The sequence below is a fragment of the Cynara cardunculus genome (genome assembly GCF_001531365.2).
Source record: "Cynara cardunculus var. scolymus isolate 2C chromosome LG 1, CcrdV1, whole genome shotgun sequence".
NCBI classification, from domain to species: domain Eukaryota; kingdom Viridiplantae; phylum Streptophyta; class Magnoliopsida; order Asterales; family Asteraceae; genus Cynara; species Cynara cardunculus.
The window spans coordinates 16487103-16503694 of NC_037528.1; the positions used below are offsets into that span (position 1 = coordinate 16487103).

At 28.7% G+C, this 16592-nt stretch overlaps 1 protein-coding gene across 1 annotated transcript; it reads left to right on the forward strand.

Annotated features, from left to right (window-relative positions):
- The first annotated feature begins 1544 nt into the window (after window positions 1-1544).
- Window positions 1545-4300, forward strand: LOC112499790 (heavy metal-associated isoprenylated plant protein 43-like). The gene is made up of 2 exons (XM_025103067.1): window positions 1545-1626; window positions 3970-4300. Exons 1-2 carry the CDS (start codon window positions 1545-1547, stop codon window positions 4245-4247), a joined length of 360 nt encoding a protein of 119 aa, XP_024958835.1. The 3' UTR covers window positions 4248-4300.
- Window positions 4301-16592: the final 12292 nt, after the last annotated feature.

Consider the following 16592-nt stretch of genomic DNA (forward strand, 5'->3'; position numbering starts at 1 on the left):
CCCAAGTATATATATATATATATATATATATATATATATATATATATGGGCAAGTTCATTTGTTAACCTTACTTATTGTGTTAACTTTATGAACTAATTATGACCATTGATTTTTAAAATAAAGGGTTGAGATTAATCATATTATAAATTTAATTTATTAAATGTGTAATCTCACAAACATATGTGAACATAATTGTTGGAGGGTATTTATTTAAAAGATAATGTGCATTTAATGATATCGGTTACAAACACTATAAATATTATATGTTCAATTGTATTCATAATTGCCATAAATGTTCATATATGTTTAATTTGTATTCATAATTGCCATAAGCATTCACATATATGTTCAATTTGTGTTCATAATTGCCACAAGTGTTCATATATGCTCAATTTGTGTTCATAATTGCCACAAGTGTTCATATATGCTCAATTTGTGTTCACAATTGTCGCAAATGTTCACATATATGTTCAAAATGTTCATATTTGCCACAAATGTTCATATATGTCAATTTGTGTTCATGCGGGTGTATACATGTCAATTTGTGTTCATAATTACTAAGACACTCGCTTTGATTATTCAATTAACTTCCCGATCTTGAACTACGACTGTCACCATAAACAATTTTAATATTCTCAATGTTGTCGTGTTGTTTTCCAATGTCTTTATCCGTATTGCTTGAACGATAACAAACACTTTATTAGTGAATCTCCTCCATCGATTACAAATTTATAAATATTAAAAATGAAAGATCAATATTAAAAAGTGAACAAAATCACAAGAACAATATTAAAAATGCAAAGATTATGGATTTTATGGATCTTGTAACTCCCAATTAATGATATAGGAGTTACAAAAAAAAAATACCCATATACCCTTAACATTAAATTCTTAGATAGTGAAGAACCTGATACTAAAATAAATTGTAATTGGTCTAAAAAATTTATAAAATTAACACAAATAATTTGGATTAACATTTGAACTAATCTCTTTCGATCTATAATTGCAAGTTTTTTTAATTATGTAATGATGAATTAGGTAGTACGTCTTTATATAATAATGAGCGACACCATGCATCCATAATAGCTGATCTTGGAAGTCAACTTGTATACCTACCTACCTACCTTCAAATAATAATCCTCCTTTGCCAACGATATTCCAATCACACCAAATTCATTAACATAAATAAAATATTGCAGACATTTGTTAGAGTTCCACATCGATTTTACAAACAGTCTATTTGGTAGTTATAAACTTTTTCAAAGGGTCTTCGGTTTTTTATTTATGTATTGTCTAATAAATTAAGAAGCTACATCCATAAATATATGACAACAATCTTAATTGGTCAATATTTTTATCAGATATCATCTTATATATAAAATTTGAGAGTGAATGATTAACGACTCACCTGGACTTTTGTGTATACAGAATCTCTCTTTCTCTCTCTCTATCTCTACATGCATACATATATATATATATATATATATATATATTTGTGTGTGTGCCTATATATAGAGATAGAGAGTTTGTGTCGAAGGGCAAAATGGTGCTGAAGACGGTAATCAAGGTGCAAATATGCAACAAAGACAAGAAGAAGATTTTTAAGTCGGTTTCTACACTCGAAGGTAATTTTACTTTTTCGGCCGTGCTTTATTTTTATATTATTAAATTGTTATATATACATGTTAGGCAGTAATAATATATCATCTTATTGTAATAAAGCGAGTTTTTACATAATTATGAAAATATAAATACGAAAATATTTGTTAAAAAAATTTGTATATGTAAAATATCATACTTAGAATCATTGTAACATTGATCTGGAAATCGATAGTAAGAACGATAATTTCTTTGTAATAAAAAGTCAATTAAGATGCATGATATGAATTTAAATCGAATCATATGTATCCAAATAGTCAATTAAATTATAATTTCAACGATCTTATATGTTTATGAAATTTATTGGGTTTCTTTTGAATATTGAGGTCATTTATCAAACACTTACCGGATATGTAAAAGCTTATTGACAAGAGTAATCATGCCACTTACCTTGTCAAATAATATTTCTAAGTATTTAAATGGATTGTGGTAAACATCTTTTACCCAATAAGCACTTACCATGTAAAAGTCTTCTCTTTCACTTGCCAGATAAGATTTTTTTTATCATTGTTATGTCTTTTACCGAAATAAGATTCTCGATCTTTGTCATCAAGATCGTTTTTGGAGAAGGACGGGTCAGGCATATGCCCAGAACCCACAAAAAACGAGGAACCAATTTTTTACTATATAATAATAGTTTAAAAAATTAATAAATAAAAAAGAAATCTTTTAGCATCTAATAGTACTAAACAATTTAATATTATATTCAGGGCTCGTACAAATATTAATTAATTAAACTTAGGAAGAAAATATTTAAAAAAGTAATTAATTTTTTGTTTTATAGTATTATTCAAGGCAGCTTATTAGCATGTTAATATGAGTCGTTGAACATGGCACAAACATATTACTTGTGTTTGGGGGCCAATTTTAGATAGGCCAACATCTAAATTCATCTCATCGAAAATCTATCTAATTTATTTCAAAATCAAAAAATGACTATTTAATTTCAGAATTTGTCGATCAAAAAATGACTTTTCAATATTTTTTTGACTTTGACATTTTATACATTTTTGTTGTTTTAGTTTGTAATTTTTTTAACATGATATGAACTTTTATATTTTATTTTATTTTATTTATTACCCATTTAAGACGATTTATAATTTTAGTATGGGTGTAACAGGCCTTCGAAAAGATTGGGATAACCCTACTATTGTTTATTGTTTTCTCCAAGTTATTAATATTTAGTATCAAAGTTTAAAACTAGTTGCCAATAAAACCTTGATATATTTCTCTATCGTTCATGTCCCCATTGACTATTTTAGTTATTTCATACGCATTATTTCTAATTTTGTATTAACTAAGAAAACTCATATCTTTTGAAAAACATTATCAACCATATGAGATGAACCTCATATTTAGGATTTCAAAACAATCTTATTTTTTCATACATTCCGACTTCTTATTACCTAATATTGAGTGCATGAATCTTAAGTAATCTTTTATCCCTAAAACAAGAATAAAATCTTAAACTATAACTGACATGGGCTTTTGATTGTAAGATTGATGGTTTCGAAAAAGTTTGTTTAACCTTAAAATTTTGAAATGATGATGAAAAACATTAATATGAGTTGAGATGAAAACTCAACTGATCTATATTAATTTACATAGAATTTTACTTCGAATAGTCGACATTGTGACTCCAAATGATGTCAATCTACATATTAAAAGTATATCTTATATGTTTGCTATGGTGGAACAGATTGAAGATGTTATGTAAAAATGATATGGTAGATAATATTAATTTAGAAATAATTAATTATTGATTGATTTAATACTTGAGTAGATGGTTTTATATGAATTACTAGTATTTTTTGGATTCAATGTTATTTTTGATGATATAACAATGTATTGAAGTTTTTTTTGTACATGTTGAGGGCCATTTTTTACATCTTGTCCATGGCCTATAAATTATGTCAGGAACATGTCTGCTTACCATGTTTGCTAGTAAAGTAAGTGACACTCGATAAACGCTTATTCAATAAGAGTTTAGTAAACAACCTTACTTTTCTAATAAGTTCGGTTTGTGCCAATAATTGAGTAGGAGCTATACGTCGAAATGTGACTCTTTTCACACAAAAAACTTTCTTTTCTTTGAGTAGTTGATTGTATTACATCGTCAATCGAAAAAAAATCCAATAAAAATGAATGCAAAAATTAAGTTCGAAATTATATCGTTGAAAGGACGTGAGCTGAAATTTACCTTTATAATAAGGTAAACATTAAATGTAATTTTTTGTCATTTAAATTTTGCATAATCTAATTTCATTTATAAATTGGTTTTTTGTTGAATTGAATTGAATTGAATGTAGGTGTGAATAAGATCGAAATCGATGTGGCCAAAGGAACATTAACGGTAATAGGAGATGCAGATCCTTGTAAGATAATTTTAAAAGCAAGGAAGATTGTAAAATGTGCAGAAGTGATGACAATTGGACCTCCACCCCCACCTGAAAAGAAACCAGACCCACCCAAAACTAGTGTTTGTGGCTGCCCCTCTATCAATATGCCACCCTACCCTTGTCAACCATTAGCCATGGTTCATATGAATCCATCGGAACCATATTGTACAACTTGTACCATCATGTAAGTATGTATTAAACTAGATACTGATTTTAATGTTGTTCATTTCATATTCACGTTTATGATTCCGAATCATGTCTCATGCATTACCCCAAAGGCCATTTGGTCCTTCAATCTGGTGACTTTGGTCCAAACAAAAATCAATAGATTTATTCGGTTTATGGAATTTATATTGTTAAGAGCTTTTGATGATTAATTAATTTTAGACTTTAGATTAGAATATCTGGATTGTTTTGGAAATTTTTAAGCAAATCGATTCATCACAAATAGGTTAAAAAATTGATTAAATGAATCATTTTTTTTTCTAGTCACCTTGTGGACTTGCGGCTCCAATTGATCAACAAAGTTACATTTTTGACCTTTTCCAACAATTTATGACTGCATTTTTATTTATTTACCAAAATGACATTCCATTAATTACCATCTTGTCATTTAAATTATAAAATTGTTGGTTTATTTTTTTGCCGGACTCTCCTTTTCTCTTAATTTCTCTTTTAAGCTTATAATCTTATTTCCACCTAGGAATCGTTTATCAAACACTTACCCGATAAGTGATTACCGGTAAAATTTAACACTATCACTTACTTATAGGGTAAAACTTTAGTCCATTAAAACATAATCGTATGCAACAATTTACCCAGTAAACACTTATCATGGTAAGAGTCATCGCCCTTACTTACCGGGTAAGACTCTCGGTCTTTGTTTCCCTTTTACCGGGTAAGATTCTTGGTCCTTACCATATTCATCCGGTAAGGTATTGTGACTTGCTATGCGCTTACCCGGATAAGTGTTTGATAAACGACCTCTTACTCTCTTTTCAAGATTATTTCGTGTTTCAATTTTTTGTGTTTTCAAATTACAATGAAAAAGATCTCATACAATTCTCGGTGTCAAGCAAATGGTTCTTAAACAAGGTCTCAAGTCAAGTCTTCAATTCTTGAATTTGTGATCAAAGTAGTCATTGACAATAATCGAAAAACCTCGGTTTAACAAAATTACGATTCAACAATTTTATCAAATGAGAAAAGAAAGATGATGTAAATTATGTGACATCATTTTTACAACATATGGAAATTTCATGTAATTGTCAAGGCCAATAAATAAATTAATAAGCCTATTTTGGTGTCACGAAATTAATTGTATTAGTAGTAGAGACTGTGGAATCAAGAGGGATTAAGCATGAAATGTATTTAACTTCTATACTTTTTACAATACAAAACCGAAGATAAAAATTTTGGGGGGTGGACTCTTGAAGGAAAACGATACGATAAAATTAACTATTACGACAAACATAAATTAAATTGCAATGGATTAAGAAATCAACTTATAAAGGATTCTCACACTGGGTTTAATTTCAAGTTCGACTCGAGCCAATGATCATCGATAATTAAGTAACTGTATAACCATAAATTTTTCTTGACAAATACACCCAACCTTGAACCTCGTACAAGATTTATTTTTAAACGAAATTGTTCAAGATTTACTTTTCATAGTGTAACGTCTGAAATGCTCAAATGTGTAACGTCTGAAATGCTCCATAAAATTTACCATATTTTTATCATAGTGCGATGGTTCATTGAATTGATCCGTCCATATGGATTACGATAAAAGACACACTTGTGTTCAAGCAATTAGTTTACACATATATGGACTTAAAATTATATAAATTATTAAAAAATATCATCGTTTTTTATAATTTAACAAATACAAATATTTATATTTCTTTAAATAATGTTTCCAATTACACAACATATGTTAAAAAATTACAACTGAATTTGAAGCTTGTAATATAATGGTGTTTTAATTTCTACACTTATTGAGTTGCACATATTAATTATTTTAATAGTACAAGTTGGGTTAGACGAAGTTGACACCCGTGTGGATAAAATATAAATTTTAAATATATTTTAGTTAGAGATGAAATCGTCATAAGCATATGTTATAAACCTTTTTATAAATTTTTGACTATATTGTTCTCAAGTTATAAACCTTTCATACATGTTACACGAGGTATGATTTTTTTGTGCGTTACAAGTGCAAAGTATGCACAGATTTTTCCCCTCAAATCGACTGTGTCAAGTAGGGGTGTACATCAGGTGGCGTTTAGATGGACAAACCAAAAATCCGATCGGATTTCGTATATGAAATCCAAGCCCCGATAATGGATTTTGGATTTCAGATTGCTTCAGGTTCGGGTTGGTCGGGTTTGCGTATAGTTATATGCAAAAGAAAAAAACATATGTACTTTAAATCGATTTTGAAAATTTATTCAATCGATTGATTGAATGATGAAATGATAGTAGATTTACAAAATTAAAAAGAGTATGAACGATTAAGATTTAAAATTTTCTAAAGATAATTAGATATATAAATATATTCATATAATATTTTAAACTATATATATATATATATATATATGTGTGTGTGTGTGTGTGTGTATGTATATATGTATATTTCGAGTTTTCGGACTAGTCGAGTGACCAGAAATCATACCTAACCTGAAACCAAATATTTCTTCAAAACCTGTGTTCGGATTTTTGAAATTCGAGACATTCGAATTTTCTATTAACACCTCATTTCGGTTCGGGTTCGATTTGAGTTTTGAGACCACTCGTGTTCTACACACCCCGACAGTGTCAACCGGCAATTCTCCATTTAAGTACCGATTTTCTTTTGTAAATTAGACAAAACAAGTCCCTTCAGTTCTCCATTTTNTTGTATGTTTAACACAGAACATAATTGATCCTCTACTTTGACTTTATATTTCATTTTAGTCCAAGGTTGAAATTTCCATAAAATTTGTGCATATCTTGGGCCGTTACAACTTATTTGAGCCCAGTCCTCGTATCACATATGGGCCCAACAAATTAAGACCAAAATTTCATATTACATCTGTTTACTCATTTAGCATAATATAAAATATTCAGCCGTAATCCATCTTTATTGTATGTATACATAAACGAAAGGTTATGCAAAAAAAAATAGGAGTTAAAATGAGAAGTGTAAGAAGAGATTCGAACTTTTGCTCACGTTTAATCTCACTTTTATCCCATAAATTGTGCTTGATACGGGAATTGATCCGGTGAATCTCGGTGCACCTCATCAATTTTGATATTCAATTAGGATTGATCCAAATGTGGAGATCATTTCTTATCTTTCTCATCATAACTTTCATTCTCACTAGAACTCAACATACCGCTATAGATGAATGGATCGTGTGAGAAGGAAAATTATGATGAGAAACGTAAGAAGAGGTCTAAACCCTTGATCACTTTTAATTTTATGTTCATCCATGAATTGATCTTTAGAAAGAAATCGATCCGGTGCATCTCGTTACACCTAATTAGTGTTGACATTCATTTAAGATTAATTCAATGATGGAAATATTTTCTTACGTTTCTCACCACAACTTCCATTCTTATCGGAGCCCAACCTATCTATCTATCTATTTATATTATATATATACATACATATATATAATACATGTTTTTTTGTGAGGCCAGTTTGTTTGTATGAGACCACAAAATAACACTGAATATTCACATCAAAACATCATTAAACTACAACAAACATTGAACTTTCACAGCGGAAACACTATAAAAGTTCATTTTTATGAAAGTTCAGTGTTATTTAGATGGTCTCATGGGTCTCACAAAAATATGTCAAGTCACATGATCCTAAATCTACACACGTATCTGTGTATGTGTGTTAAGATATGAGTTATTTATCAAATAAATAAGCTAGGAGGGTTTTATTTATTAATTAATAATATATATTTTTCTTGAGAAATCAAAGCTGCAAATCGATGAAAACAAAGAACTATAGCATGAGATGACATAGACAAAGTCAAATGGGAGTTGTTTATAAGTAGCTGAAATTTGTATTACATTTATATACAGATCTTGATCTTGATTCTCATATATATATATATATATATATATATAGAGAGAGAGAGAGAGAGAGAGAGAGGAGCGATCAAATGAAAACCACTCCAATTTGTAAAAATCGTAAAAATTACTCTCATCCGTCGATTTTATTGTTTAATCTTATGAAATTTTTTCATGAAATTGTTTAATCTTGTGAAATTGTTTCATATAATATTTTTTTATGAAGTTGTTTCATATATGGTTATGAAATTGTTTCATATACTACTTAATGAAATTTTAATGAAACTATTTCATGTATTTCTCTAAAATTAAAATAATTAAGATGATAATGTCCATGATTAACATCATCCACAATAAAAATGATTAATCAACCTCTCATAATTACAAAAAAATGAACAAAATGAAAAATTATGATTTATGAAATGAAGTTTATATATATATATATATATATATATATATATATATAGACTTGGGATAATGTGAGACAAATGGTTGTTCGTGAGACCCGTAAGACCAATTCTCAACCCTTGAATTAGATCTACAATTAAAACATTCATAATCACAAAATTGTCACGAGACTTCTCAATAATCACAAAATTGTCACCGTACAACTTTAGACCATTAAATCATTAGCTTATAAAATTGATCAATAAACATAAATTGGTCTTACGGGTCTCACAAAAAACCTTTGGTCTCACGTGAACCCAACCTCATCCATATAAACCAATCTCATCCATCTATTTTCTTGATCAATGGTAAAGATTAAATTAGTTTATTTTAGGAAATAATATATATATATGCAATAATTGTAGAAATCCTTAACTTGTCATGTATGTTGAGATATGAACTTACAATCAATGTAAAATATGATGATTATTTTGATTTTTTAACGATTAACTTTTATTTTCTTGATTACAATTTAGCAGATGCATCATTTATTTTTTATTGTATTAGAAGAAAAGAAACTTCCTAAAGCAAGAAACTAGATTAATCGTCCAAACACACACAACAATAAGAGGAGATGATAATAAATTCTGCAAGAAGCACAATAAAACTATCAAAACACTAGAAATGGAATGGATTTGAAGAGATTTGGATTTTAAATCAATTTCAATCTCATGTTTGGTTTGTTGCATTGTCCGGATTTGTAATCCTACAAACACACGATTTTGAAATGATGCTCAAGATTTCATGGGATTTCGTAGGATTGTATGAAATAAGGTTTTAAAAAATGTTGAAAACATTTTATTTTATAATAATTGAATTAATAAAAATGTAATTTAATTATTTTTATAATTATTTATAAATTTTTGTATGAATTATTTATAAATAATGGAATCCAATTCCTTTCCAAATCCTACAAATCAAACACACTAATGATTTCAAATCCATTCTAATCCAAATCCCTCAATGAAATCCAAATGTAACACCTCCATCCTACTAGGCCTAAGATGAGGCGTGTCACAACCGAAAACAGATCAAAAGATTACATTACAACCAAAAAAGTGTTAATATACTTAACATATTTACATAGCAAAAGTATTGATCTAAAACTATTCTTCCTGCATCCTAAGCCATCTCGACCGTTCATGCTGCCCCCGAGTTAGATCTTGAACCTGCCGAGGTAAAACAAAACAAACCTCGGCTGAGCAAAATTTGTCTAGTGAACGAATAACAACATTATAAATACAAAATAAAATAGTAAACGCAAGAAAACGTTACGATAAAAGTTGAGATGAATTTAAGTGTAAATATCTGAATTGAAGCTTATATAATAAATAAATAAATAAATCAAAGTAAGAAGGTCATCCGTATCATTAGGATACATTGTTCCCGATGGATGATCAGTCCAATCAGGCGTCGTAATGGAATGGAAGTGTTGGGCACCACACCATCTCGTTCCCCGGTAACCAGAGATATATGGTATTCGGTTCTATCCAGTAACAAATGTAATTGGTATTCGGCTTTATCCGGTAACCATGGTACATAGTATTCGGTTCAAGGATGCATCCAGTATTCTCTATTTGGCTTGGCCATAACCCTTATGAGAATGCCATGACTATTTTAGCCATCATGGAGGCGTCTCAATACCTGTGCCCCAAGTACTGAGCCTAGTCATAACTAAATTCAATAACTTTAAACTCAAACTCCTTAATCGTATCAATAATTTAACATGAGATAACTAGAACAATAAAACCATGAAGCTTTCAAATTAATTTGTCGGCAAGAATCATAAAATACACCGTTAATGGATCGAAGTCTCAAGCATACAAAGTCTTTAAAATAAGACATCCCATAAACACAAAAGATTTCGGATAACATCCACTTTTGTGGATGAATACCATGATCAAGATTCCGCGGAATGGACAATCACTACATTTGATTACCTACGTATTGAAAGAATGTAGATATTCGTACCTTGGAAGTGTTAGAAATAGTCACAAGAGGCTTGTGGCTTATAAACGGTTCTCTCTTTCCGGGTTACCTACACTTGTTAGAAACAAAATACCTTTAGACGACTTTCAGTAACAATCCTTATCAATTTCAAGTTCCTACAAGCCCTTATAAATAAAAAGATCCTACGGACCTTCAAATGTGCTTAAAATACCCTTAGGACACATAATAAACACTCAATACAATTAATAGAACCCTAAACAAAATTTGTAAAAATCCAATCGCTACATATCAAAACGGTAGCTAACAAATTCTTAACACCTAAAGTTTAAACCTTTTTCTCATAGTTAGAAGATTAACCAAACTTTCATGTAAAAATGAAAGTTGTAGATATACCTCTTAGGATTTCAAAGAAACTGGATTCACATAATTTGAAGCTCTGGTATAATTACTACAGAATTTACACTAACAGAGCGAAATTTCGAAGCTGCAGAACAAGGCTGGGAAAACCAATATTTTCGAGTTGCTTAAACTCAGAACTAGGTTTTGGTGTAGTACACTCATAGATCTTTCTGTTCATTTAAATAACATCTTATTTGGACAAATGGTTGATTTTATACAAATTTTCAAACTTACTGAATTACATCTGTCACTTCCAACAGCACCAATCTTGAAGAAATTCCACTTCAAATCATCAATATTTCACCTATATTCATAAATACACTTGGGGTTTAACCCATTTTCTCCAAAGAAGAAGAAGAAATCACAAAAAAAATCAAACCATAAAAATATCTTACTTTGAGTCCTAATTTCAAATATAACCTACAATCTTCAAAGATTTTGGAATTACATAAGAGATTTGAGGTTTATGGTTGAATTTTAGGGTTTTCTAGAGAGAAGGAGAAGAAAACCAAATGAACATTGAGACAAATATGATTTTGGGTTTTAAAAAAAATAATTTTATATATATAATTACAATATTTACCATCTAACCCTTGATCTTAAACTTATTCCTAAATTAACCTTACTTTAGCAATTTCCTTACAATTTGGTTCTATCCAAGATTGTTTCAACCAACAATAGAACTTATATATATATATATATATATATNTATATATATATATATATATATATATATATATATATATATATATATATATATATATATATATATAAAGAATTTGCCTTATTGAACAACTCTTGAATACTAAGATACAAGTCAACAAAGCACGATTTCAAAAATTGGACATAATTGGGTTTTCGGCTATAAGATTAGCTTTTCTAAATACGGGGTATTATACCAAATCCATCAAAACCAATCTTGTAAACCAAAGGGACCATAATTAAGTGGGAACATAAACTAATCAGAACAACAAAATTGAACAACAACCAACGAGGAGGCTAAAACCGAACACATAGGCTAAAACGCAACAGTAAAAACAATGAAGAAACAAAGACCGGAGCTAATTTCTAGCAGCGAAAAATCACAGTTGAACCAAATTTATTACATATTAAGATCATAATAATGGAAACGTAGCCTTGATCAACAAATTATGAATATTAAAAAATACCTTAAATATTTAGTTATTAATATTATAATCTTATTACACTTTATGACAAACCATATATCATCATTCCTTACTTTTCGAACAGCTGTAAACAACTTTCACGTTTAAAACTAATATAAGTTTATATTTATCTTAACAAAGCCAATTGCAAAATAACTTTAACAAGAGTAAAATACACTGAAATAAAACAAGCTTTGTTATGCCTTTTATTTAAATTAAACATCGTATTATTTAATCAGAATAATTCCGACATATAAGTTAACATTGGACAATTTAAAATATCTTTTAGTAAAGCAAATTAACAAAATTGGTGACATATAACATAAGATAAGACCGAACACCAAAAATCAGAACAAGTCAATTATATTTTATCAAAAATAATGTTTGGAGAATAAAATATTTGGTATGTAATTCAATTGATAAAAGAGTAAACTGATTTTCCACAAATATAAGATAGGTCCAAGATTTAATATTAGGTCTCCTGTTAACCACAGTTGTTGGGTGAGCAAAAAATACATCCTCGTATTAGTCTCCTTACAATCAAGTTATGTGTGAGACCAGTTGGTCGAAATGTTAAAGGGAATATAATCTAACTTAAAAATTAGTTATAGTTTAAGGACGACGGTGCTAATTAAATGTGTTTAATACATATTATAAGATACTTCGAGTAAACTAAAAATTTGGACCTTATGGTTTGTCGAAAACATCTTTTATCTTTATAGTTTCGAAATTACAAGATGGTTTGCAAAAAGACGTTCGGATTGAATCCCTCTCTCAAACAATCATTAAAATTTTCATCATTTTATCGATTTTTTTCTTCATTACCGAATCAAAATCGATTTTATGATTTTGGTTCATGTGGTTTTTAATTGACAAAAAACCAAAAATCGATAAAATGATGAAAATCTCTTTCATTTGACGGCCATCAAAGAGAGATCAATCCAGACATTTTTACAGATCATAATGACCATCTTATAATTTCAAAACTACAAATACCAAAAAGAGTCATTCTCACACGGCCAATGTTTTTTTGCATCACTTTAATATCATAATTAGGTCAAGTCGTATATTGAAAATGTAAAAATTAAATTTTCATATTAATGTATGTGAAAGAAAATACCCATTGAATAGAAAAACATTTAAGAATATATAGAAACAATTAGTATCCCTTTTTCACAAATTTGTAGTTTACTCTTTTCTCATATATAAAATATGTTTTTTAAACTAAGGGGCCGATTACCTAAACACTTACTCGGTAAGTACTTATCAATAAAATTCAGTATTATCGTTTACTTACCGGGTAATATTTTATTCAATAAAACACATCGTATACAAAAATTTATCCCGATAAACGCTAACCATGGTAAGAGTCCTCGTCCTCACTTACCGAGTAAGACTCTCGATTCTTGCCTACCGGGTAAGATTTTTAGGCCTTGTCATATTCACCCAGTAAAGTAAAGTGAATTGATAAGTGCTTACCCAGGTAAGCGTTTGATAAACAATACCTATGACGCTTAAAATAATAGACTTCATTGCTGGCTCTTCGGCTTTTTGAATAATTATTAATTTGGTTTTTATTGGTATATTATTATTATTATTATTATTATTATATGTGGGAGTAGTTATACTTCATTTTCTATCAATTCCATTTCTAAAATTCATTCATCGTAAAAATTGAGTGAACTACAAATTTGGTCTCTATTTTTTGTCGTTGAAAATAACACTTTTCGTTTTTATAATTTTAAAATTATAAATTCATAACCCTCCTTTTAATAAACCACATGCTGAAAAACTCCCACAATGCGATTTGCGAGAGAGACTACATATGGGTCATCTTTTCTTCAATCTCTTTCAAAGTCTAGTATCGGTATCCTCTTATTATATCCCATTTTCTCGCTCTACTTCACTCGATTTTTGTATCTAAAACACATTTTGCCGCAATTTATGGATCTATATTGCAGAATTTGAGCTTAGTCTTCACTTAATTTTACTATGAACCATACAAAATAATGGTATATTCATGTTTCGTTAAAGGAGTTGACCAGATGCTTTTGTTGGCGGTGATTATTGAAAGAGTAAAAAGCCCTAGCTTAAAGTTCAGTGTCACATCATTAAATTAAGCTTTAATGTTTTGATAGGCTTCAACACGAGAGGTCGGTGAATAAGAAAAAGAGGGGATATGATATGATTTAGGGAGTCCTATCGATGCAATTTAATAGTTATTGGACATGTATACCTTAAATTTTTTATGTAATAAGAAAGCTACATAAAGTGTAAAAAGTTAAAAACGCACCCAACGTAACAAGTTTCATTTTTTAATAAAGTCAGTCAAAAATATAAGAACAATAACGACTACAAATTACAGTCACAAAAACTATAAGTTGTAATGATGGGGACCAAACTACACTTTTCAACAAATCATAAAGACAAAATTTATATTTTACTTATTGAAAATATAAATTTTTAAAAGGTTGATTTGGGTCCCATAAATATTTTATGATGTATTTTATAGCTCTTTGTTTTATTATGTTTGTGTCCACATGTGCCGACTCAAAACCATTTCTATAGACATCCAATAAGACTAATAAATAACATAGATGTTATTCCTTCGAATTGACCATCGCGATATATAAATATGTGGTAGTGGCATTAATCATTGGGTCAAGCAAACCATGAATATTTGGAGTCAATGATCAAGTGTATGACTTGTGAAATGCTAAGATATGTGGGAGACCCATTAATGTAAACTCATGTTTACTTTTGTTATATTTTTGGACTGAAATATTTTACATGATCGAAATCTTTACTTTTGTGATCTTCTTTTAATTAATGTTACGATGAACGATTTTACATGTGGTAAATGAAGTATAACATTGAAAGCTATATGGTTGGATAATAGATATACACGTTAAGCAAAAACATCTTTCAAACTAAACTAAACCTTTTTGAATTAGTGTTGCGTTTGATATGAGTATAGCCATAAGTGGATGAAGCGATCAAGATCGTTCATTTTCTTTTATTCGATTGTTAATTCGAAGACCAAATGAATTTACTCTCGGATATGATAATAGCATTCTTGAACTATAGGATTAGGAGATACACCTTAAAACTCATGCATGGTTAATTGGGATTAAGACCATTAAATGCACAATTAAACCAAATCAACATAACAAGAGTGAATAAATATTGCTAACATCCAAATATAATATTGCCATTTTGATTCTTAAAGCCAACCAAATCTATACTATCATTAAAACATTTGATAAAAGCTCTTAAAATCAATTTTTTATGTATAAAGTACTGTTTATTGATGTATATTACTTAAAATTCAATATTACAAGTAAATTTTGTGTAATTACAACTTATTAAAGCTTCATGTTTGAATTCGTGTAACTAACTCCAGATAAACATAATCAAATAAAGAATGTACATTTCATTTTAAATATAAAAATTTTAAAATATAATTAGAATAATTATTGAGTTATAACAAAATACTTAATTATTATCTTTATAAAAAATTATACCATTAAACCAAAATTACAAGACATTGTACGTTAGAGTTCCACTTCCACATCATATTCTTACAAACAGTCGATTTGGTAGTTCTATCACTTTTTCAAAGGGTCTTCAGTGTTTTATTTATATATACTCTAATATAGGACTGTTCCTGACATTTTATAGGCTCTGGACGAACGTAAAGCAGGACCCACTACAAGAAATAAGGAGTTTACAACGAATTTTGTTATCGCTAAAAGTTCATTTATCATTAGAAAAAGTATATAACAATAACATGTCGCTATAACTTGTGGTGCAAATATGTCATCGCCAAAAGGCGCATCGTCAAAGCTCAATTTTCTTGTAGTGCCCCTCAGTAAGTACGAAAAAAATTCAATAAATGTTTTTCATTAGTATAAAATTGAATACAAGAAATGCTAATAATTTATTGAGGAAAAAAATCTTATTTATGTTTATTATAGATATATAAGAAGATACTTAAATTTACGTACTTCTTATTAGATAATTTGAAACCAAGAGTATAGAAACTATGGTTGATTAAATTTTTATAAAAATTAAGAATTTTTTTTTAGTTCATAACAAAAAAATATGTGTTATTTTGATACAAAAAAGAGATTATTGTGAATGAAGTAATTGTGAGGGTTAATAAGAAATCAATAATAAATAAGATTATCAAGGTTTTCTAGACAAGTAGATAAATATAGATCAATAAGAATATGAAAGAAAAGATAATCCATTAAAATCCATTAAAATCCAATAAGAATAAATAATGAATTAAACATATAATATGCAAACTCAACAAATGATTGTTTGAGCACTTAAAAAGAATCTTGTGGTATGGTGGAATTCCAATGAAATATACATAAGTCAAACAATTGATGAAAATATTTAAATTATATTTTTCTTCTTTTTTTGCTCAACTAAAATAAGATGTTAATATTAAAAGTTTATGGAACATTACATATATAAGAGACATTACTAAATACA

Coding starts and splice junctions, on each gene's coding strand:
- LOC112499790 (XM_025103067.1), top strand. CDS start 1,545: ATGGTGCTGAAGACGGTAATCAAGGTGCAAATATGCAACAAAGACAAG. Junction 1,627..3,969: donor GTCGGTTTCTACACTCGAAG/GTAATTTTACTT, acceptor AATTGAATGTAG/GTGTGAATAAGATCGAAATC.